Source organism: Odocoileus virginianus, chromosome 2 (assembly GCF_023699985.2).
Source record: "Odocoileus virginianus isolate 20LAN1187 ecotype Illinois chromosome 2, Ovbor_1.2, whole genome shotgun sequence".
Taxonomy (NCBI): Eukaryota; Metazoa; Chordata; class Mammalia; order Artiodactyla; family Cervidae; genus Odocoileus; species Odocoileus virginianus.
In genome coordinates this window covers 101,035,350-101,056,841 of record NC_069675.1, presented here as the reverse complement: position 1 = coordinate 101,056,841, position 21,492 = coordinate 101,035,350, and the positions used below count along the sequence as shown (strand labels likewise).

Genomic DNA, 21,492 nt, shown 5'->3' with positions numbered 1-21,492 from the left:
CACCCCCCAGGGCAGGAGGCGTGAGGAGCCTCGATGGCCTGCTCAGCGGCGGGCACCTTCTCCCCAGACCTCTCCGGCATTTCCAGGGCTGGGCTCTTGTGTGTCCCTTCCTGCGTGGCGGGCACTGGGCTGGCCCTGTGTGGGGTTGCCGTGGGCCTCAAACCTCACAGCTGGTGCCCCCAAGTTACCAGGAACAAGAGCCGTGTGGGCACGTGTGCAGGGGGCCCGTGTGAGCCTGCATGTGCTGTGTGCGGGGGTGGTGTGCGTGTGACGCGTGTGCAGGAGGCCTGGGCAAGGCCGAGGAGGTGGAGGCCGTGTTTCAGCATCGCCCCAGCCCTCCCCCACCACGGCGAGGAAGGGGGTGGGGTCAGCCGCCCGCGGTCCCGCCCTCCCCGGAAGGGGGTGGGGTCAGCCGCCCGCGGCCCCGCCCTCCCCACGCCCGCCGGCCCCGCAGTGGCAGGAGCCCTGTGCCCTCTCCCCGGCCCCGTGGTCACGCTGCCGTCCCTCTGGCTGCCCTGGCCTGTCCCCCGTCACATGGTCAGACCCCAGCAAGCCCAGTCACAGACACGGGGCCTCCAAGGGTCCTGAGACCTCAAGGGCCCTATCTCCCTGGTAGGGGCTGCTCTCCCTGAAATGGTCCCCCCAGGGCCCAGGGTGGTCTCTCCTGTGCCGGGGCGGTCACTGCGGCCACCCAGACCCAGACGCAGCCCCATCCTGCCGGTCGTGTCACTGCCCTCAGGGGCCCCAGAAACCCGGGCGTTCCTGGACTCAACATTCTCACCACCGTCATGGCCGCAGCTCAGCTGGGCCCATGTGCCCACCCGGCCAGGAGTGAGCATCCCACGGCCGGGGTCGGGGCCTGGCCTGCAGCCCTCGCCCACGTCTGGCGCTGCTGGCATGCAGCCACCACACTGCCCCGCCTGCAGAGGGGCTGGTTGAGAGAATCGCGGGGCTGAGCCCCCCAGAGGGGTGGGGTCTTCCGACACCTTCACGCCTCTAAAGGCTCAGGTGCCAGTGAGTCTGTGTCCAGGGACTGGATGGACCCACCCTTGTCCCTGGCCCCAGGCCCCCGCTTTCAACTTTACAGGGTTTCTGCTTGTCAGAGGGCAGAGGTGGGGTTCCAGGTGACACTGACCCGTCCTGGGGACAGGCTGGTAACTGAGCCGCCCAGAGTGCAAGGAGGGAAGTCCAGCCAGCCTCAGAGAGAGGCGGCAGGTGGCATGGGCGGAGGGCGTGACCTGGGCAGACAGCCGGCAGGGCAGCTGTGGCGACACTCGGGCCAGCGGGGGTGGGGGTGGGGCGCCTGCAGTGACCCTGCAAAGCTACGCAGTGACCTTGGCCAAAAGCGAGCCATCTTGCTGGGCGGGGCTACCGTCCCACACCCTCCCACGGGACCTGCAGAGAGCCGGTCTGGAGGGCGGGGCCAGGCCGGAGGGCGGGGCCAGGGAAGGGCGGGGCTGGAGGGACACCCGGCCGACTCCCAGCGCTGCCAGTCACTGGTGGGCGGGGCCTGGCAGCTCAGAGTCAGAAGCTGCTCTTCGCACAGGCCCTTTGGTCTTCCCACCGTGACCCGCGGGGCAGCCGCTGGCCAGACCCTACGCTTCCCGCGTCCCTCTCTGCCCAACCCCGGCTCCATCCCCTCGGGACTGGAGCACCTAGCCACCCCCACCCTTGCAGGTCTTCCTGCCCAGCCGACAGTGAACCTCAGGCGCAGCCCACTGACCAGACAGGAGGGGCGTGCGGGTGGCCAGAGGTCTGGTGACCCTGCCAAGGGGTCGGCCAGCGTCCTTGAAGCGTCCTCAGTGTCCTCATCTGTGCAGAGGCGCCAAGGAGCACCCCCCTGCCCCCTGCAGGGCTGCGCAGGGTTAAGGAGAAGGCCGCTCTCTGCCTGCGCCCGGGGCCGGACCCCACCCAGCTGCTTTCCCCTGCTTGGCCCGGCCCCCGGCCAACGTGGGCTTAGACCTGCCTCTCAGGATGACCCCTGTCCACGGAGAACACCATGTGTCAGCGGGGGAAGGACGGAGGAAGGAACAAGGCAGGACAGAGAGAGACCCGTGAACCACCACCCAGTACCAGTCCACAGAGGAGAGGCCCATCCTCAGGAAGGAAGGAAGGATGCACCCACAACCACAAGCTCTCGGTCAGAGACACAGCCACCCTCACGCCCACCTCCTCTCACCATCTATCCACCTGTCCACCTCGAGCCCTCCACTGATCCCTCCCTCTGTGCGTCCATCCACTCGGGTCCACCCCCTGCCCCCAGCAGGCAGGTGTTCACGGCCTCCTCTGTGACTGCTGCCAGCTGGGGTCTGTGGCAGAGCAGTGGGCAAAGCAGACTTCTGCTTGGACAGCCTGAGCTGTTGGAGAGTCAGATACACAGAGGGACATTAAGCCGTGACCGCAGGAGGCTGTCACAGGTGGTGCCGCTGGGGTCTATTACGGGGTCAATCCAGGTCATCACTGAGGGCGTCCGTCCCAGAACCCGCCTGGTTTCTGCGACACCCTGCTCGGTGGACGTGTCTGTGGGACCCGGCTCCACCGCCCAGGGATGCTGGAAGGGCTGCCTTCAGAGGAATTTTAAACAAGACCCACCCGGAGTCCTCCTGAGGGTAAATGCGCCTGGAAGCAAAGGTCAGGACAGCAGGGGTCCCTCTGGATGCCTGTTACCCTCTCTTGGGGCCAGTTCCACCCTGACCCTGGGTGCACCGTACATCTCCCTAGCGGTAGATCCCCGGGGGTTGTGACGGGAGGAGACTCAGGAGGGGGCGGTGCCCAGGTGCTTAGACTGGGGCTGGTGTCCTGGCTGGCAGGTCTCTGCCCCTGCAGTGTCCCTGTCCCCACACCCTCGTGGCAGGAGGCGCAGCTCCCCTTCCCCAGACTGGGGTCTCTGTGTCAGGTCCCCCGGGCCTTCAGGGGGCAGAGGGCAGCCTTTGAGGTCCCCCAGCGAGGAGCTGGGAGGATGAGGGGCCTTGTCCTGGGAACCACCCTGTGCCACCCACAGGACATGCAGACACACTCACACCCTCATGCGCACGCCCCTGGTGGGCAGAGGCTGGGCATGGGTGCTCCGAGGGCGGCCCCCACCCCGGGCGCCTTCCCACCTGCCCCAAGGTCGTGGTTGCTCACACTCCTAGGTCCCAGCACAGCACATTTATTTCATGCTGCAAGTGGAGGTGGAGAGAGCGGGGCAGTGAGGCCAGGTCTGGTGGGGGGTGAGGTGACTTCATCTTTCAGCATTTCCTGGGCAGGACTGACCAGTCTGATGGAGAGACAGAGCCTCGGGACGGAGGCCGGAGGGGACGGGGGCAGAGCCGGGAGGGGGCCAAGGCAGACACAGACGCGCACACGCACACACATGCACACACGCGTGCACACACTGACATACATGCACATGTGTGCAGACGCACATACACGAACACAGGTTCACACAGTTGCTTTCAGGAGGGAAAGGGGAGGAGGCAGGTGGGGGGGGCGGGGCTGGGCTGGGGGCCGAGGCACCTCAAGGGGCTGCCCTGCCCTCTGCCTGACCTCCTGGGGGGAAGTGCCCATGGGGCCAGACCCACTGCAGACCCAGGTGGCCAGGCATGGTGGGCGTGTGGTGGGCGTGCACATGCTTGTGAGCGAGTGTGTACCCAAGGGCACCCTCCCTGTGCACATGTGTGTGCGTGGGTGGGTAAGTGGTGTACGTTCAAGTATGAGCTCTGTCTGTGTGTGCATGTGGCTATCACGTGTAAGGGCAGAGGCAGGAAACTCAGGGCCTGATGGTGGGGGGCCTGCGTGAAGAGGGGGTGACCTGGGGGAGGGGGGCCTGGGTGGGGGGGACCTGGGTGGGAGGGGGTGACCCGGGACTGGGGGTACCTGGGGGAAGGGAGACCCTGGGGGAGGGGGTGGCCCTGGGGAAGGGGACCCAGGTGGGGAGGAGACCAAGGAGCGGTGAGACCCCCAATATGGACTCAGGCTGAACCCTGGGGTAGCTGGGACCCCACACGTGGGGCTGAGCTGAGCCCCCGTAGGGCTCCACGGCTCCGGGCAGACCCCACCCGGTGCGGGAGCCCATTACCTGTCAGGTCCGGGAAGACAATGTTGTCATCTGAGAGGCCCTGAGCCCGGACCAGGCAGATGAACTTGCCCAGCAGCTGGGTCTGAATGGCCCATATTCTGCCTGGGGGCCGAGGAGCACGGCCTGGATTCAGCCACGGCGGGGCGGGGGGCATGTAGACTGGCCTCTCTGCCCCCCACCCACCCCGACCGACCGCGCCGGGGCGAGGGGCTCACACAGCAGGCTGACCCTGAGGATGCTCTGCAGGTCCGACTGCCTCCTGGAGAGCAGGAGGGCGAAGGATGCGTAGTCCGTGTCGGTCACCTGGATCTCCTCGGGGTCCGCCCCGGGCTCTGGGGGTACAGCCTCGTCAGGCCTCCCCGCCAGCGCCCCTAGGCTGCCCCCTCCGCCCCCCGCCCCCCACCCCTTACCTCCACTGTGATCCACCGAGAACATCCCAGGCTGGGACTTCGAAATAAGCTTGTACGACCAGGTGACACAGCGCTGGCCCCTGGGGAGGGGGATGGGCAGGAAGAAGGCTCCAGAACCTGGCCGGGCCTTTCCCAGGGGCTGCCCCCAGGTGGACCCGCAGGGAGGGCCCACTCACGAGCCCCATGCAGACCTGGGGCTTTGCCCCGTGGAGGGGGGACCTCAGCCCTGGGAGCTCTGATGTGGTGTGGCCCACCCATTTGTGGCCTCCGTCAGGTCCACCCGCTGACCATTCCTCAGCCTGGAACCAGACCCGAAGTGCCCCCGAGGCACATGCTCGAGAGAGGGTGTTCCTGGGCCGTGACGTGGCTGGGAGAGCTCTGGGTGGACCCTGGGCTTGAGCAGGGAGGCAGGACCTGGTACCCTGACCCTGCCAGGTAAGCACACTCGACTGACAGAACAGAGGCGGCTTCCGGGGTGGCGTTTGCACCGGGTCCCTGCCCCCAGTTAACCAGCCCCCCGACGGATCAGGAGTGGGTGAGGATTTGGAGACTCCCCGGTGGGGGTCTGGCGTGGCTGAGCCTGCACGGGAGCCGGGCAGGGGGCTGCTCTGTGCCCTGCTGCTGGCCTCCAGAGCTTCCTGTCTCATCGTGGAACTGAAGAGCCCTAAGCGAAAGAGATCTCCGGGCGGGTGAGCGCAGAAGGCCGCGGGACCTGCTGGAGGAGCCGCGTGGGTCAGGAGGCCCTGGTGGCTTCAGCATCTCCAGAGGGGGCTGTGCCCCCCAGGGCTGTCCATCCAGCGCCCCACTCCTCCCCAGCCGGCCATCCCGGCCCGTCCACCAGGGTGCCTGTCGCCCTGGACGACACAGCAGCGGGTCCAGGGGAACGCAGGGCTCAAGGAGAGTCGATCAGACACCACGGCCAGGCCGGCCTACGTATTTCCTCTGTTCTGGAATTTTGATCCTGAGGAGGACGTCAGTGTAAGCCACTGTCTTATCCCTGTGAGGGGAGAACCTGCCTGGATGGAAGTCTAGGGCAGCCAGAGCTGAGAGAAGGAGAGGGAGGACGGGTGAGGAGTCTCTGATCACAGTGCCTGAGCTCCCCGATTCAGCGGAAACTGACATCCCCCAGCCCTGGGGCTCTCCTAGTCTGTGATCTGGTCAGTGCCTCTCCTCTTTTGAGGACGCCCCCCCAGAGCCGGGTGAGGTTGTTAGCAGCTTGTGCTGGACATCACGTTAGAAGGAAGCCTGGGAGAGTGTGGCCGGAGCCCTTGGCGGACCTGCCACAGAGGCATTGGCTTTTGACGGTTTGGGCCCCAGCCCCTCACTCACCGGATCATGGCGTATGCCACTTCCAAGTGGTTTTTATTTATCGTGAATGTCGCCGTGAAAGGGCTCAGCAGAGACCTGTCTGCTACCGTGTGGGTGTTGCCCGCCAGGCCGAGGACAAACCACTCCCCCTGGAACTGCAAGGGGCTGGGGGTAGGCAGGGGCCAGGATGGCTGCCTGCTGCACTCGGCAACAGCTTCCAGTGTTCGGTCATGCTGACAGGAGGCTGAGAGCACCCCGGGCCCCGCAGGGCCTGTGACGCTGGCCAGGGGGGCCTCTTTGTGCAGAGGCACTGAGATGTTCCCCCCCCAACCCCGCAGGGAGAGGTGGGGACTGTGGGGGAGGCCAGGGGTCTCCATGGCGGGAGTGCCGAGAGGGCTGGCCTGGCTGACTCCCCGCACCCGGGCCTAGTGGGCGCCTCCCGTCCCTCCCCGACCCCGACCTTGCTGTCCTCGAAACTCTGCAGAACGGAGCTGGGGGCCGCCGGGGTGTGTGGGTTCTGGCCCTGGAGGGATCTTGGCAGGTAGAGCAGCACCCACAGGGCCAACCACGGGCCCATCCCAGCAGGGACGGGGCGGGATGCAGCCGTGCTGCCAACCCCAGACTCGCCCACCTCTTTATGGTCCGGACGGGCGGGCGCCCCTCCCTGGGGGTGTGATCCCGCTCCGTCCTCCTCAGGGCTGGCTGGGGGTGAGCTCCAGGGGCGGGGCCCAATCAGGCCCTGCCCACCAGAGGTGGGGGCATCGTGGGAAGCCAGTGGGGCAGGTGGGGTGCCCACTGGGTCCAGCCTCCTGGGCCCGGCCGCCCCTTGCCCCCTCCGGGGGCCTCCCCCCGCTGGCCCAGCTGCACCAGGCAGAGGGCAGAATGCTCTGTCCCAGATGGGAGCCTGGAGGTTCAGGGCCAGGACGTTCTCACCCTGGAGCAGGCGGGGCAGCCAGCCCACAGGCGGCTCCACAGCCCCGAGACCAAAGCGGGGCCAGAACAGGGCCAGGTGGACCTGAGTCACCCCCGGGAGCGGGCAGGGGAGGATGGGGCAGGGGAGGCTGGCCGGCCGCCCCCACACGCTGGCCCTGGGGGCTGGAGGGCAGCTGCGGAGGGCGGGGGCGGCCCCAGACACCCCTGGGGGAAGGACAGGGCCCTCTTCCCCACTCCAGCCAGGCACCGGGTGCTGGGCTCTGTCAGACATGAGAAGGACCTGTGGGCGTCCCCTGAGCTTGCCCTGGGCCACCTCCTCCCACCCTTGGCCTCCGGGCCCAAGGCTTCAGGCCTTGGCTCAGTCCCAGCTGCCTCCTCTCCTCCCGGAAGGGCCTGGCCCTCATTGGGCCCTTCCTCCCAGCTAGACCGGGTGGGGTGGGGGCTCTGGGGGCTGGGCCCCCGCCTTGACCTCCCTGGGCCTGGCCGGTCAGCACAGCTCTTCTGCTTACAGACTGGCCTCGGCGAGAGACGTGCCGGCAACCGGGTGGCGCTCCAGGAGCCCCCACGGGCAGCCCGTGGCCCCCCTGAGAGCGCCCATCCTCCTCCGCGGAGCCCACCTGGTCCAAACCCGGCGAGGTGGCGCCAGGCCCCCTGGGCTGCGGGCACTCTGCTGCGCCCCGCCCACGGGGCCCTCCGGGGAGACGGGCGGTCAGCAACCTGTCAGAACGGGGCAGCCCGCCCCCCGACGAGTGCCGCCATCGCCCCAGGCCCTGTGCCCACTCGCAGGGGCCGGCCCCCCATCCACCGGAGCTCCTGCGGGGGCAGGGACAGCAGGTGCCCAGCGGGAAGGGCCGAGCCCGGGGAGCGCCCCGTGGTCCAGTGGTTACAGCTCCCGGCTTTCGCGGCCCCAGCCCGGATCAGTCCCTGGTCTGGGAGCTCCCACCAGCCGCGTGCCAGAAAACAGAGCGCCGGGTGGGGATGCAGCAGCCTCATCTCTGGGGGCCGGGGGCGTCCGAGTCAGTGTAGCCGGACATGCGTGGCCCATCCAGACTCCCTGACCACGACAGCCAGTCAGAGTTCCCTAAATTTTTCAAGGTTTTTCTTTCTGATAAGATTCTCCGGGCAAGAGTGCTGGAGTGTGTCACCACACCCTGCTCCAGGGGATCCTCCTGACCCAGGATCCTCGCTCACCCCAGGCCTGAGCGGTGCATCGGCAGGCAGGTTCTTTACCACCCGCTGGGAAGCCCGATGAAAAGCCAACTCTTACAATTAAAAGGCAAGGCTCAGTTATAATCAATAAACACCTTTACACAAAATGGGTCAGTGCTTCCGGAGTGGCGCAGTGAAGAATCCACCTGCCAGTGCAGATGCGTGTTTGATCCCTTGGTCGAGAAGTTCCCCTGAAGAAGGAAATAGCAGCCCACTCCACCATTCTTGCCTGGGACATCCCGTGGGCAGAGGAGCCTGGCGGGCTACAGACCACAGGGTTGCGTGTCCGCGGGGAGCTGGACGTGACTGAGCACGCGTGGAAAGACGACTCATCTAGAACTATAATTGCCTCACCTAGTTTTTGAAAACAATTGAAAAAAAATTTATTTGGCTGTGCTGGGTCTTGTGATACCCAGGATCCTCCGTTTTCGTTGCGGCATGAGGGATCTTTAGTTTCAGCGTGTGGGACCTGGTCCTCTGACCAGGGATTGAACCTGGGCCTCCTGGGTCGGAAGGACAGTCTTAGCCACTGGAGCACCAGGAAGTCCCTAGTTTTTGAAAGTTTACAGGAGAAGGGGGTGACAGAGGATGAAGCGGTTGGATGGAATCACCGACTCAACGGACACGAGTTTGACGAGGTGCCCAGCTCGGCAGGGTCCTTGCCCTTCCCCTTCCTGCCAGCTCCACCTGCCTGCCCAGCTGGGAGTCCAGCACCAAGGGACACGGTCCCTGCCCACTGTGGACAGTGGGCCTTGCAGGGCTGTGGGCTCCTACCAGCAAGCGCCCCCCCCGCTGTTTGGACGGGCACGCGGGGCTGGGCCCAGGGGTCTCCGATCCTGCTCTCCAAGGACCAGACGGAGATCCTTCCTGTTCATGGCCTGCGGCTAACCCAGGGCGGCCTGGCCTTCCCCACAGCCCAGGTCCGGATGCTGGTGCGGGGGTCCATCTCTCCAGGCCCAGTCTGCCTCACCAGTGTCGGGGAGTGGCGAGCCTTTGACTTTGGCTCCCAGAGGCAGGGCCCTGGCACACAGGGGGTGTCTCTGAGATGCCCATCGCGCAGACACCGAGGGTCCCCGAACAGAGCGGCTTTGGCCGAGCTGAGGCCCCTCCCTGACCTTGTGCCCCAGCCTGGGGGGCTGCCCCTCCTTATGGGGGGACACAGTGGGAAGGGGCAGGCTGGGCAGTGTGTGCCAGGCACAGCTGTCTGCAATGCCCTGGGGACGACCAGCAGCTGTCACGTGGGCCTGGCTCTCGCCGGCATGGGGTGCTATGTGGGAGAAGGCGGGAGAGAGACGAGGGTGGGGGGGAGAAGGCCAGTTTCCCGTGGGGGCAGGGCAGGGGTCCTGCGACCCATCAGAGCGCGGGCGGGCGGGCCCTGGGGGCAGCTGGAACTGGCCCACATCCTCCATGGCTTCACAGGACAGGTCAGGGGGCGAGCTCTCAGCGGTGGGCCTGGAGCTGGGCCCGTGTGGGGAACCCCCGCCAGCAGGCCCGGCGGGGGCGGGGTGGGGATGGAGCAGGTGCGCCATCAGAGCTCCCACCCTTGGGTCTCTGCTTCTCAGGGGTCTGCACTGCGCATTTTTTCTTTGGCGTCCTCTCCGCTGTCAGGGACACGGGTGAGGGATGGGCAGGTCGGCTGGGACCCACGTGTGTGGAGGGCGAACAGTCGGTCGGGGGAGGCCCTGTCTCCATACTCGACCTTCTGCCAACGGCCTGCGGTCACGTGGAGAAGCCCCTCCAGGCAGAAGCTGCGGGGCGGGGACACCGTCTCCATCTCTTCCCAGACCTCAAGGCTCCCACTTTCCAGAAAGTTCTTCTCTATAGGCCAGAGGTCATCTTGTGGTCCCTCATGGCTGGTGATGGTGGGCAGACCCTGGGTGTGGGCTCCTGGGGGTTACCCCGTCTGTCCAGGGCCCCCCCTCCTGCCCACCCACGTGGTTGCCCCAAGGGGCGCCTGCTGCTCGCCTCCACGCGTGGCCTCGGCCCGGGGGCAGTCCTGTTTACTGGCCAGTCCGGCCCCCTGCCTGGCCCTGTTCGCCCCTGGGGCAGGCTGTGAGGGCCACACAACCTCCCAGCCCCCTCAGACGGGTGTCAGCTCACCCCCGACCCGGGAGGTGGGGGGGGCTCCCCGCCTGCCCCCCCGAAGCCGCGTGCTCCTCCCCAGGCACTTTCTGCCTCGGCCACGGGCCCCTGGGCCCCTGGGCCCTGCCTCCCAGGAGGGGGCTCAGGCGGAGGCAAGGGGGACGTGTGGGGAGGGCTCTGGAGAAGGCCGGGGTGTCTGACCAGGCTGCTCAGAGCCAGGGAGCAGGAGAGACAGGCGCCAACACCGCGCGGGGGCCAGAGCAGGGGACACTGGGGTCCGAGGGCAGGGTGCCAGGCGCCCCAGGCCTTGGCCAGGAGCCGTTCCCCACCCCCACCTCCCTGGGGAGGGCTCGGCACTGGGAGGTGGGCCCCCACCCTTCGGCCCATCAGGGAAGCAGAACAGGTGGGCAGACGCCCCGGTGGGGTCCTGGGTGGAAAGGAAGAGGCAGGGGCTGAGGCTGCAGCGTTTAATGAGAGCCCACGGAGCTCCTGGGGGAGAGGCGGCTTCGGGGGGGGGGGGGGGCGGGCGGGTGGATGAGGGGCGGCAGGTCCACCTCCGGGCCAGCTGCTTCCTTGCACGGGGCAGCCGCCCGCCTCACCTCCGCAGTTCTGCAACACAGACGTGTCGCAGCCAGGAGGGAGCCCTGGGCACCGCCCTCCACGCCGCCCGCTGGAGGTGCCCGCTCACCGTCCAGGGTGTGGAACTGGTCCGCCGTCTCGCAGAAGCCTGGGGGCCGGGTCAGGGGTCAGGGGCAGCCAGGGGTGGGGGCGCGCAGTGAGCCGGGCGGAAACGGTGGGGGGACACTCACCATATTTGGGGAAGAATAGGATGTGGTCTTCGGTCAGGTTGGCCCCCTGGACCCGCTGCTCAAACGCACTCAGGAAGGAATCGCTCACGGGGAGCGAGCGGACTGCATGCGGGACACACGGGCTCCTGGGCACCCACGGGGTGGGGGCCTGCAGGGCGCTCTGGGGGCTGGGCTGTGTGCCTGGGGCTGTGATCTGACCCCTGCTCGCCCGCTTCCCGGTCCGGCTCTGCCCCCACATTTGGGCAGAAGGGCAGGGGAAGGGGGAAGGGAGGAGAGGGCCCGCCCAGCCCACCCAACAGCCTCTGGGGACCCAGGCCCCCCGGACGTACCGTACAGCTTCACTGACAGCTGCCGCGCCCGCTCCAGGTACAAGACGGCGAAGCCACGGTAGTCCGTGTCCCCGATGACCACATTCACCGGCCCGCGGGCACCCCGGGCTGTGGGGAGCCGGCGGGTCAGCCCCACCGCCAGCGCCGCACCCGCCCCCAGCGGCCAGGGCCTCACCTTGGAGCAGGAAGCGCCCCGGGCTCCCCGCGTCTCTGTACAGCTGCCGCACTGCCCAGCAGATTCCATCCCTGGGGGCACGGCCGGCGTGGGAGGACGCCCAGCAGGCTGGGGTACCCCAACCCAGGTGAGGCCGCAGCTGGGGTGGGCTCAGGGGCTCCTCGCTGGGACTCACAGCTTTCGGAAGGTGCTGACGGCCATGGCCGAGCCCTGAGGAGCCACGTGCAGAGTGGTGGCCTCGGCCCGATGGCCCTGCTCCTGCAGGTAGCGACACGGGGAGGCCACGGCCACCAGGAGCCAGGTCCCTGCGAACTGGGAGCAGGCCGTGTGAGGGCACGCAGGGCTGGGGGCAGCAGAGCCGGGCAGGCCGCTGCCCCACCTCCGCCCAGCTCTACCTGCTGGGCGTCAAAGTTGGCCTTGGGCTGGATGGTGCTGATGGGAGATGGGGGCCGCGGGGGTCTCCGCACCCGCTGACCCAGGGAGCTGCTGGCCAGGAGCAGAGTTAAGAGGGCTGAGATCCTGGGGGTCAGCATGGCGACGGCGGCGACAGGGCCAGGGCCAGAGGAGGCGCAGGCCAGGACGGTCGAGCCCCAGGTCGGAGTCCACTGTCCACTGCCCAGCAGCCCCGCCCAGGAAGCCTGCCACGCTCCCACCGCCGAAACCCCTGCCCTGGGCCAGGCAACCCCCCACTCAGCCTGCGGGTGAACCCAGCCTCACCCCGGACATCTGACCTCCGCCCTGTGCTTCCCGGCAGGGGCCCGTCGCCTTGTCCGTGTCCAAAGTCCAAGCTGACCTCTGGTCCTTGTCCACCGGGTGGCTGAGTCCACCTGCAATGCGGGAGAGCCAGGTTCGAACCCTGGGTCAGGAAGATCGCCTGGAGGAAGAAAAGGCAACCCAGTACTCCTGCCTGGAGACTCCCATGAACTGCACAGTCCACTAATGGACAGAGGAGCCTAGTGGGCTGCAGTTCATGGGGTCGCACAGAGTCGGACACGACTGAGCAACCTTCCCTTTTTTTCCCCTGTCCACAAATCCGGTGACTTCCACTGCGGCGGGTGCTCACCCCTTTGTACGTTCATCTCCCCACAGCGGAGCACACTTTTGCCTGTGAGGCCGCGGAACGCCGGAGCTCGGTCTCGAACCCGCGACCCTGAGCCTCGCCCTCAGCCCCGCCCACGGGCCTGGCGCACGGCCGCCGCCCCTCTCCGCCGCCAGGGGCGCTGTTCCAGCGGAGGCCGGACGCGCACAGGCGCACAAAGAAGCGCGACCCGCGTCGCCGGGCCCTAACGCGCAGGCGCAGCAACGGCCGACGCGTGCTGTGGCGCTCGGCCCTCGACGGTCATCGATGCCTCGGGGCTCGTGGCATCAGCCTGGCGGCCTCCATCATAGAGACGCGGCGGCTGGAGCGTCGACGGAGGGCGGAAGAGGGTCCGTGGGCTGAGGCTGGGCGCCGGGGCGGGGGCCGCGCATCCGGGCGGAGGCGGCCGCGGTGAGTGCGCCGGCCCGGGGAGCGTAGTCACGGCGGCGTCCGGACCCCGGCCCGGGCCCTCACGGCCTAGCCCGGAGAGCGTCGTCACTCCGGCCCGACCCCTGGCCCGGCCCCCAAGCTCCCCGGACGTGTCTTTGGCCAATGAATGAATCGCCGAGGCCGCCGGGACCGAGGGGCCGAACCGAGGCCCCACCCCCCGCAGCCCCTCGGAGGGAGGGTCGGGGGGCGCTGGGCGGCCCCGCCCCCGCCCCGCCCCCAGCTCGCCCGGCTGTGTCCGCGCTGGCCTACGGCCAACCTGGCAGGGGTCCCCCAGGCCAGAGGGCAGAGGTCAGGGACGGCTGGTGTTCCTGGCGGCGTCTGGGACGGGCGGCCGGGCCGGCCCCCGTTCCGCCGGCCCCGAGTCTCTCCTGGGAAGGACCTCTATCCCATGCTGACCGCTCCGAAGCCTGGGGCAGCAAGGTCAGAGATGGTGCACAGGGGTCACCGACCCTTCCCTTCTGGGCCTCGGAGCGGTTACCAGCTCTGGCGACCAGATGTCTCCCCGGGATCTTATGGGGGGAAGTCAGAGGGCCCCACCCAGAAGGCCTGTCCTCCTGCGGAGGGGAACTTTTAGGGTGACAGTGGGTCCCCCGAGCCCACGGCAACTCCAGCTCCGGCTGGGCCAGGCCCGGAAGCTGCGTGTTCAGGGGATCACTGGGCCTTGCGGGACCTCAGGAGCGCAGGGTCCGAGGAGCACGGCTGTCTGGAGGGGCTTGGGGAAGCTCTTGGCTCCGTGGCCCTGCAGGCCGTGCCAGCCGGCCCTCCGCACATGCTCAGTCCAGTGGAATGCTCAGCAGGGCAGTTGGCAGGGCAGGAGGAGCACCTACTGGGCTGGCTTGGCTCGGCTCAGCCCCGGGCCCTGTGCCTCTCCTGGGCCTGGGGGCCGGTGTCCTCCTTGGTCCCACCGGCAGCTAAGGGGGCTGTGCCTGGGTTTCAGGGCCGCCTGGGCAGAATGTCACGATGGATGAGGGGGGCACACCCCTGCTCCCGGACAGCCTGGTTTACCAGATCTTCCTGAGCTTGGGCCCGGCCGACGTGCTGGCTGCCGGGCTGGTGTGCCGCCAGTGGCGGGCCGTGTCCAGGGACGAGTTCCTGTGGAGGGAGCAGTTCTACCGCTACTACCGGGTGGCCCGGGACGTGCCCCGACACCCAGGTCAGCGCCAGCCCCCGCGCCGGCCGGGGCGGCCAGGCTGGGCCCGGGGGAGGGTGGGCAGGGCCCTGCTTCTGCAGCCCCGACACCCAGGTCAGCGCCAGGCCCCGCGCCGGCCGGGGGTGGCCAGGCTGGGCCTGGGGGGGGCGGGGGGGGGGGGGGGGGGCCCCGGCTGCCAGGGCCCTGCTTCTGCAGCCCGCGGCCCCAGCATGACTGCCCCCACAGCGGCCACGTCCTGGTTCGAGGAGTTCCGCCGCCTCTACGACGCGGTGCCGTGCGTGGAGGTGCAGACGCTGCGGGAGCACAGTGACCAGGTCCTGCATCTCAGCTTCTCGCACTCGGGCGGCCAGTTCGCGTCCTGCTCCAAGGACTGCACGGTGAAGGTGCGGGCGGCCCGGGGCTCAGGTCAGGGCTGACGGCGGCCCCCGGGGAGGGTCACAACCTGGGTGGCCGCCCGGGCTGGGAGGTCGGGGCTGGGTGGCCCTAACTGCCTACAGATGGGCAGAGGGCCCTGCGCACAGCTACGCCAGAGCCGGCCAGAGCACCACGTGCCCACAGGCCTCGGGTGGTCTGAAGGCCAGAGACAAGGGACCCCCACCTGGGCGGTTTGCGGGCACTGGCCAGGAGAGGGGCCGAGGGGCGCTGCGCAGATGGGCTCACAGGTGTGCCTGCTGGGCCCCCCCCAGATCTGGAGCAACGACCTGCGCATCTCGCTGATGCACAGCGCGGACATGCGGCCTTACAACTGGAGCTACACCCAGTTCTCCCAGTTTAACCAGGACGACTCGCTGCTGCTGGCGTCGGGGGTGTTCCTGGGGCCCCACAACTCCTCCTCTGGGGAGATTGCGGTCATCAGCCTAGGTGAGAGAGGGCTGGGGGCGGGCGGCCCTCCTTCTCTTCCCCCGACCACCCCGCCCCTGACGCCCCACCCCCCTGCCCAGACACCTGCGCCCCACCCCTCCAGCCCCCGCCCGCCCTGCCCCTTCCTGCTGCTCCCCTCAGACACCTTCGCCCTGCTATCCCGGGTTCGCAACAAGCCCTACGATGTGTTCGGCTGCTGGCTCACGGACACCAGCTTGATCTCGGGGAACCTGCACCGCATCGGGGACATCACGTCGTGTTCGGTGCTCTGGCTCAACAACGCCTTCCAGGTGCGTGTGGGCGGGCACTGCGGCCAGCGGCGGCCTCCCGCAGCCCGTGCCCACCTCCGCGCTCCTGCCCGCAGGACGTGGAGTCAGAGAACGTGAACGTGGTGAAGCGGCTCTTCAAGATCCAGAACCTCAACGCCAGCACCATCCGCACCGTCATGGTGGCCGACTGCAGCCGCTTCGACAGCCCTGACCTCCTGCTGGACGCTGGCACCCCCGGCACAGACTCCAGCCGCGTCTTCGACCTGGGCAGCGACAGCGAGGACGAGGAGAGCGACCCGGGCCCGGCCCGCACCAAGGGCCTGCGGCGCCTCCTGGATGGGCTCCTGGAGGGCCGGGCACAGCCGCTGCTGCCAGAGAGCACGCTGGAGACTAAGGTAGCTGAGCTGCTGGCCCAGGGCCACACCAAGCCCCCCGAGCAGGGCAGGGCCGCCGCCGGGAACAAGCTGCTCATTTTCACCACCGGCTGCCTCACCTACTCGCCGCACCAGATCGGTGAGGGGCCTGGGGTGGGTCAGTCTGTGGGCAAAGCCCCTTCCTCTGTCTGGGGGGCCGAGCGCTAGTCCAGCACCTCCCCCCACTCACCCCTGGGCAGGCACACGTTCAGATCTGGGGGTGCAGGGCAGGCAACAGCCCAGCTGTCTGGGAACTGCCAGGCACCAAGGTGCCGCCTCCCCCACCTCCTTGCAGGCATCAAGCAGATCCTGCCGCACCAGATGACCACAGCCGGGCCCGTTCTGGGCGAGGGCCGGGGCTCCGACGCCTTCTTTGATGCGCTGGACCACGTCATCGACGTGCACGGACACATCATCGGCATGGGCCTGTCCCCCGACAACAGGTGGGCTTCTGTGGGTGGCCCGGGGGCGGGGGGCACTCCGCGGGCACTCACCGAGCCGCGTGCTGGCGCAGGTACCTGTACGTGAACAGCCGCGCCTGGCCCAGCGGCTCGGTGGTGGCAGACCCCATGCAGCCGCCGCCCATCGCCGAGGAGATCGACCTGCTGGTTTTCGACCTGAAGACCATGCGTGAGGTGAAGCGGGCCCTGCGCGCGCACCGCGCCTACACGCCCAACGACGAGTGCTTCTTCATCTTCCTGGACGTCAGCAGGGACTTCGTGGCCAGGTGGTGCGGCGGGGCCGGCGGGGCGGGGCGCGGCGGGGCGGGGCGGGGCGCGGCCGGGCTCACTGCAGACTGTCCCCTCGGCAGTGGGGCCGAGGACCGCCACGGCTACATCTGGGACCGCCACTACAACATATGCCTGGCCAAGCTGCGGCACCAGGATGTGGTCAACTCGGTGGTCTTCAGCCCCCAGGAGCAAGAGCTCCTGCTGACGGCCAGCGACGACGCCACCATCAAAGCCTGGCGCTCACCCCGCACTGTGCGTGTCTCCAGGCCCCGCGCCCGCGCCCACGCCCCTTCTTCTCCTGGTTCGCCAGCCAGAAGCACTGAGGCGCTGGGGCCCACCGAGGACGCCCGGGGCCCTTTTCCAGGTCTCAAAGCGGCCCAGACCGCACAGGGGCAGAGCAGCTCGCCACAGGAATGCCTTAGGAAGGGGGCCGGCAGGCCGCAGGGAGCGCGGCCTGGCCCCCCACGCTCGCGCACACACACCGCCTCCCACAGCTGTGCGGCTCAGCGCCGGGCAGCCAGGGTCCGCTCTGACTGGCCCGGGGTGCACAGGACACTGGGTCCCCTGCCCCCCACTCCTCACCCACCCCTTTCCCCTGGGCCCGTCAGCACCACATGTCCCCTGGCAGCCCTGGGGGCCAGGCACTGTTCACTGGGCCCAGCCTTGCCCAGGGAGCCAGGGTGCCGTCCTCTGGGAACTGCCAAGTGCCAGGGTTGCAATGCAGGTCAGGCTGCCGTGAGCCCAGGGGGCCTGCATGTCACGGGTCACCTGTTCAGGGTCTGAATAAACGGTTGGCACGGGCACAGCGCTGGCCAGTCTCTGCAGGGAGGGCTGTGGCGTCTGTTCAGGCCCTTGGTGTGCTTGCTGGACAGGGCGGGGTGCCCCAGGCCACACGCTGGAGCTGCCCTGAGCCGGCCAATGGGGACCCAAGTTCACGTCCCCAGCTGCGGCCCCCACCGCCTCCAAACGAGGCCCCCCGGCCACTGATTCCTGAGCAGCCTTACTGCGTGTCCACTCCCCGCCAGCAGGGGGCACAGGAGGACTCTGACGGCACGCGGGCGGGCCAGCTGGTTGGGGAACCAGAGCTCTGCCTGCCTGGGTGCTGGTGGAGCCCTCAGCTCAGGGCTTGGGAGTCCTCCGGGGGGCCCTGGCAGTGACAGTGGACACAGCAGAGGGGCAGGGGTAGCCCCGGCCCATCCCAGGGCTCACCAGGGCTGCGTGTTCGTCTGGGGACACGGGGTGGGGGCTCTGCATGGCAGCAGGCCTGCCGAGCAGTCTGCATGGGGAGTGTCAGTACTGGACTGCTGTCAGCCCCACACATGGCACCCGTCACCATGATGGTCGAGAAAGACGTGGACAGGCCCTCCCTAGGCGGCCTTACATCCTTCCAGCCAGAGGCAGTGGTGAGCAGAGGCTGGCCCAGTTGCCTGCGGGCTCACAGTCAAGCCGGCCGCAGGGAGACGGGCTAGGCAGGGCCAGCGCACACAGGTCAGGTAAGCTAGCCTGGGAGGACTCAGACCAAAGGGCAGTGTGCCTGGGGCAGCCAGCCCACAGCACGGCGGCTCCTCAAGGACAGAGCCCCAGTGCCGCGTCGGCAGCGGGGCGCCCACATCCCTCGGTTTGTCTGCAAACCGCTGGACCCGTGAGAACTGGGAAGGGGCCCCAACAGCAGCAGAGCCGGGGTGCGCTGCGCTGGACCCACTGAGCACAGTCCAGGACCTGTGCTCAGCCATGGGCAGGAGCCAGCCAACCCCATGGATGCTACTGGTCCAGAGGAGCTGCAAGATGACAGTTTCTGGAAAAAACCGGGGATATGTTTAATTGAAAGCCGTCAAGGAAACAAAATCTGTAAGGCAGAAACAGAACAGGAATCGAGAACAGGCAGAAACTGACATTTAAAAGAGAGCTGACAGCGAAGAGGTGCAGCGATCGGGTAAATGCCTCACGCAGGGAGAGGAGGCTGGCCCCAGCCCAGCTGCTGAGGAAGCAGAGAAGCGGAAACCTGCCAGGAGAATGGGAGCAGGGGGCTGGGAGGTGGCTCTGAGGACACTGTCCCCAGGGGCGAGCAGAGGTCTGAGAGCAAGCTCAGTGGGCAGCAGCTGAAGGCGCAGGCCCACCGCCCAGGCTTTGCAGAGGGCAGCGGGGCAGCTGGGCCCCAGGACCGCACCTCTCCCCAGCGCCCACCTCCGATCGCTGGGCCTGCAGCACGGCCGCCAGCCTACCAAGGGGCGGGAAGGGGGCTCGCACAGCGGACTGAGTGCTGAGGCGGGGCGGCCTCCGGGGGCTCTGTGGCCCCAGGCGCAGCGGCTGGAGGACAGGCCTGCCTGTCAGGGCCCAAGCGCCAGGCTCCAGGCTGGGGGCCAGACGGGGGCCGGCAACCAGACCAGAGGGAGCGGCTTGAGAAACAACCCGTGAGGGGCTTGCAAAGCCCAGGAGCCCCTCGGTGGTGGGGCTGCCCCAAGGCCTGGTGACTCAGAGCAGCGCCTGCATCCCCGCCCAGGGCTGGGGGCACACATACGGGGTCCGTCCAGAGAGGAGGGTCTGCGTCCCCGCCCAGGGCTGGGGGTGCACGCGGGCCTGTCCTGAGAGGAGGGTCTGTGTGCCCCCCCCAGGGCTGGTGGGGCACATACGGGGTCCGTCCAGAGAGGAGGGTCTGTGTCCCCGCCCAGGGCTGGTGGGGCACATACGGGGTCCGTCCAGAGAGGAGGGTCTGCGTCCCCGCCCAGGGCTGGTGGGGCACATACGGGGTCCGTCCAGAGAGGAGGGTCTGTGTCCCCCCGCAGGGCTGGTGGGGCACATACGGGGTCCGTCCAGAGAGGAGGGTCTGCGTCCCCGCCCAGGGCTGGGGGCACACATACGGGGTCCGTCCAGAGAGGAGGGTCTGTGTCCCCCCGCAGGGCTGGTGGGGCACATACGGGGTCCGTCCAGAGAGGAGGGTCTGTGTGCCCCCCCAGGGCTGGTGGGGCACATACGGGGTCCGTCCAGAGAGGAGGGTCTGTGTGCCCCCCCAGGGCTGGGGGTGCACGCGGGCCTGTCCAGAGAGGAGTGTCTGTGTGCCCCCCCAGGGCTGGTGGGGCACATACGGGGTCCGTCCAGAGAGGAGGGTCTGCGTCCCCGCCCAGGGCTGGGGGCACACATACGGGGTCCGTCCAGAGAGGAGGGTCTGTGTCCCCCCGCAGGGCTGGTGGGGCACATACGGGGTCCGTCCAGAGAGGAGGGTCTGTGTCCCCCCGCAGGGCTGGTGGGGCACATACGGGGTCCGTCCAGAGAGGCGGGCATGGGGGGTGCAGCAGAGGTGGGGTCCAGCCCACAGGTTGCAGTGGGGCCGTGGGCCTGAGGCTAACCAGCCCCAGACCAGATGAAGTCCGTGTCCAGAGTCTAATGCACAGATAGCCGGCTCTCACAGAACCATGGGAAAGGGGCGCCGGGAGGTGCTGAGCGTGTCAGAATGAGCAGACGGACTGTGGTGGCTGCTGAGACACCTGAGCGAGCATCGCACACGCCGTGCCACAGACGCCAGGGTAGAAACGTCTCAGCAAAGAAACAAACTCACTAGACGGATTCAACAGCAGGATGCAGTCAGAGGAGAGCCGGTGACCGTGACTGAGGACAGACCCGCAAGGAGAGCATGTGAAGGCGAGTGAGGGTCTGAGGCTGTGCTGCCGGCAGCCCGAGGGGAGAAGGAAGCGGTTCGAAGAAGTAGCGGCTGAAAATGTCTGCAGATTTGGTGGAATATACAAACTTACAGATTCCAGAAGCTGAGCAGGACTCAGGGCCAAGCACACACATCCAGACACATGGAATCAGAGGGGGAGAACTGAAGACAGAAGGATGCTGACAGCAGAGAGGAGACGCGGCTCACCCCCGGGCTCTGCGTGTGGGGCTGCGCGTCCCTCCCCCAGACGCGGGACCACGGACGCAGCACTGCGGGGGGGCGCGCCTCGGCTTGTGGGACTGGACTGAACTCTGGCCGCGGCAGTCAAAGGCCAGAATCCTAGCCACGGGTCCACCAGGGAGGTCCCAGAAGCAGTGAATCTTCTGAGTGCTGGGCTTAGACAGCCTGGAGCTGGGTCTCTAGTGAGAAGGACCCGCTCCGTCAGGTCTGGTGGAGGCGCTCTCCCGACAGGAAGGACAGGACGTGAGCAGGAGGCGGCAGCAGCAGCAACGGGAAGCCCTCTCCCAAGTTCTCCAAACATGTTTGACGACTGACTAGAAAGAGGTAGTTATGATGTCTAGCGAGGCAGCCGACTCATCAAGTAGACGGAACCATCCCACACCTGTGTGCAGCTAACAGCAGTCTCAAAACACACGCGGCAGAAAGCGAGGTGCGTCAAAAGTGACCGCCGGACAGGCCAGGCGCTCGTGTCTCAGAGGCTGCGGAGGCACACCTGAGCCCTCCCCGGCGGCTTCCTAGGCGGCCCAGACGCTGAGCCGCACACCGGGATGGTTAAAACGGAGGACTGATCCTCTCCGAGTCCTGGAGGCTCAGGTCCAAGCTTACGGGGCTGGCAGGGCCGCTGCCGGGGAGGCGCCCTCCTGGGCTCTTCCTGGGTCCACCCGCTGTCTCTGGGGCTCCGGACGCAGACACCTCCCCCCAAACCCCCCCTCAACGCGGCACGCTCCTCCAACCTGCTCTCTGCTCTGTGCGTCCAGACTCTCGGCATGAGGGATTGAGCCCGGCCTAATGCCTCCCTCTAACTTCTCTCTGTAAAGGCTGTCATTCCAAACCAGGTCCCGTTCTAAGTTACTGAGAAACAGTACTTCCTAGCTTTTGGGGGACACAACCCATGACGACTATCGGCCGTGAATGTGACACATACAGGATGTTCCCTTCACCAACTGCAGCGGCACGAACAAGTACAGAGTCTCCAGTGCTTTCTCCAGTCAGGAGGGATCCTGCGGGAGCTGCGGGCCTGTGCGCAGGGCTGGACGGGACGCAGGGCGGCGGGGACGCCCCGCTGGGCACGGGCAGGCGTGTGCCCGCGGGAGCAGAGTGGGGAGGCGACAGATAGGGGGCCTGGCGTTCACACACCTGCCGTGCTCAGCATGCCAGGCCTCCACCCTGGGGCAGAGGACGAGGCCCCGCGGGGGAGCCGGTGCACGCATCTCACGTGTGGGAGACCAAACGGAGACAGACGTGACACGCACACAGCGGACGACCCGCATCGGCAAGGGCAGCGCCCTGGCCAGCCGAGGCAGCGCGAGGAAAGGAAGCAGGACTCCAC

General features: G+C 67.8%; 3 protein-coding genes across 10 annotated transcripts; 1 reads left to right on the top strand and 2 right to left on the bottom strand.

The window, feature by feature from the left end:
• Positions 1-3,135: 3,135 nt before the first annotated feature.
• LCN12 (lipocalin 12) lies at positions 3,136-6,440 on the bottom strand. Of its 2 annotated transcripts, none has more exons than XM_020888475.2 (6): positions 6,239-6,440; positions 5,800-5,933; positions 4,471-4,550; positions 4,276-4,392; positions 4,061-4,162; positions 3,136-3,259 (listed from the first exon to the last, which is right to left on the bottom strand). In XM_020888475.2, the coding sequence occupies exons 1-6, from the start codon at positions 6,353-6,355 to the stop codon at positions 3,231-3,233; spliced, it is 579 nt and encodes a 192-aa protein (XP_020744134.1). In that variant the 5' UTR covers positions 6,356-6,440; the 3' UTR covers positions 3,136-3,230. The 2 variants fall into 2 exon arrangements, with proteins under 2 accessions (XP_020744134.1, XP_070312258.1); XM_070456157.1 differs by having other exon boundaries at positions 4,289-4,392; positions 6,239-6,438.
• A 1,540-nt stretch (positions 6,441-7,980) lies between these two features.
• On the bottom strand, positions 7,981-12,484 carry C8G (complement C8 gamma chain). Of its 7 annotated transcripts, XR_011483795.1 has the most exons (10): positions 12,379-12,484; positions 12,033-12,189; positions 11,711-11,798; positions 11,491-11,627; positions 11,316-11,386; positions 11,141-11,248; positions 10,812-10,913; positions 10,691-10,729; positions 9,620-10,611; positions 7,981-8,274 (listed from the first exon to the last, which is right to left on the bottom strand). XR_011483795.1 is itself a non-coding variant. In XM_070456147.1 (9 exons), the coding sequence occupies exons 1-9, from the start codon at positions 12,392-12,394 to the stop codon at positions 10,598-10,600; spliced, it is 732 nt and encodes a 243-aa protein (XP_070312248.1). In that variant the 5' UTR covers positions 12,395-12,484; the 3' UTR covers positions 7,981-10,597. The 7 variants fall into 7 exon arrangements, 5 of the variants coding, with proteins under 5 accessions (XP_070312248.1, XP_020744051.1, XP_070312250.1 ...); XM_070456147.1 differs by having other exon boundaries at positions 7,981-10,611; XM_020888392.2 differs by lacking the exon at positions 11,711-11,798 and having other exon boundaries at positions 7,981-10,611; positions 12,033-12,142.
• Positions 12,485-12,603: 119 nt separating this feature from the next.
• FBXW5 (F-box and WD repeat domain containing 5) lies at positions 12,604-16,687 on the top strand. Its single transcript, XM_020888390.2, is given in 10 exon segments — positions 12,604-12,804; positions 13,781-13,996; positions 14,219-14,376; positions 14,680-14,854; positions 14,996-15,144; positions 15,219-15,636; positions 15,832-15,979; positions 16,051-16,263; positions 16,348-16,523; positions 16,526-16,687. Coding segments are annotated over 9 exon segments (1,695 nt in total). The 5' UTR covers positions 12,604-12,804; positions 13,781-13,803; the 3' UTR covers positions 16,591-16,687.
• The last annotated feature ends 4,805 nt before the right edge of the window (positions 16,688-21,492 follow it).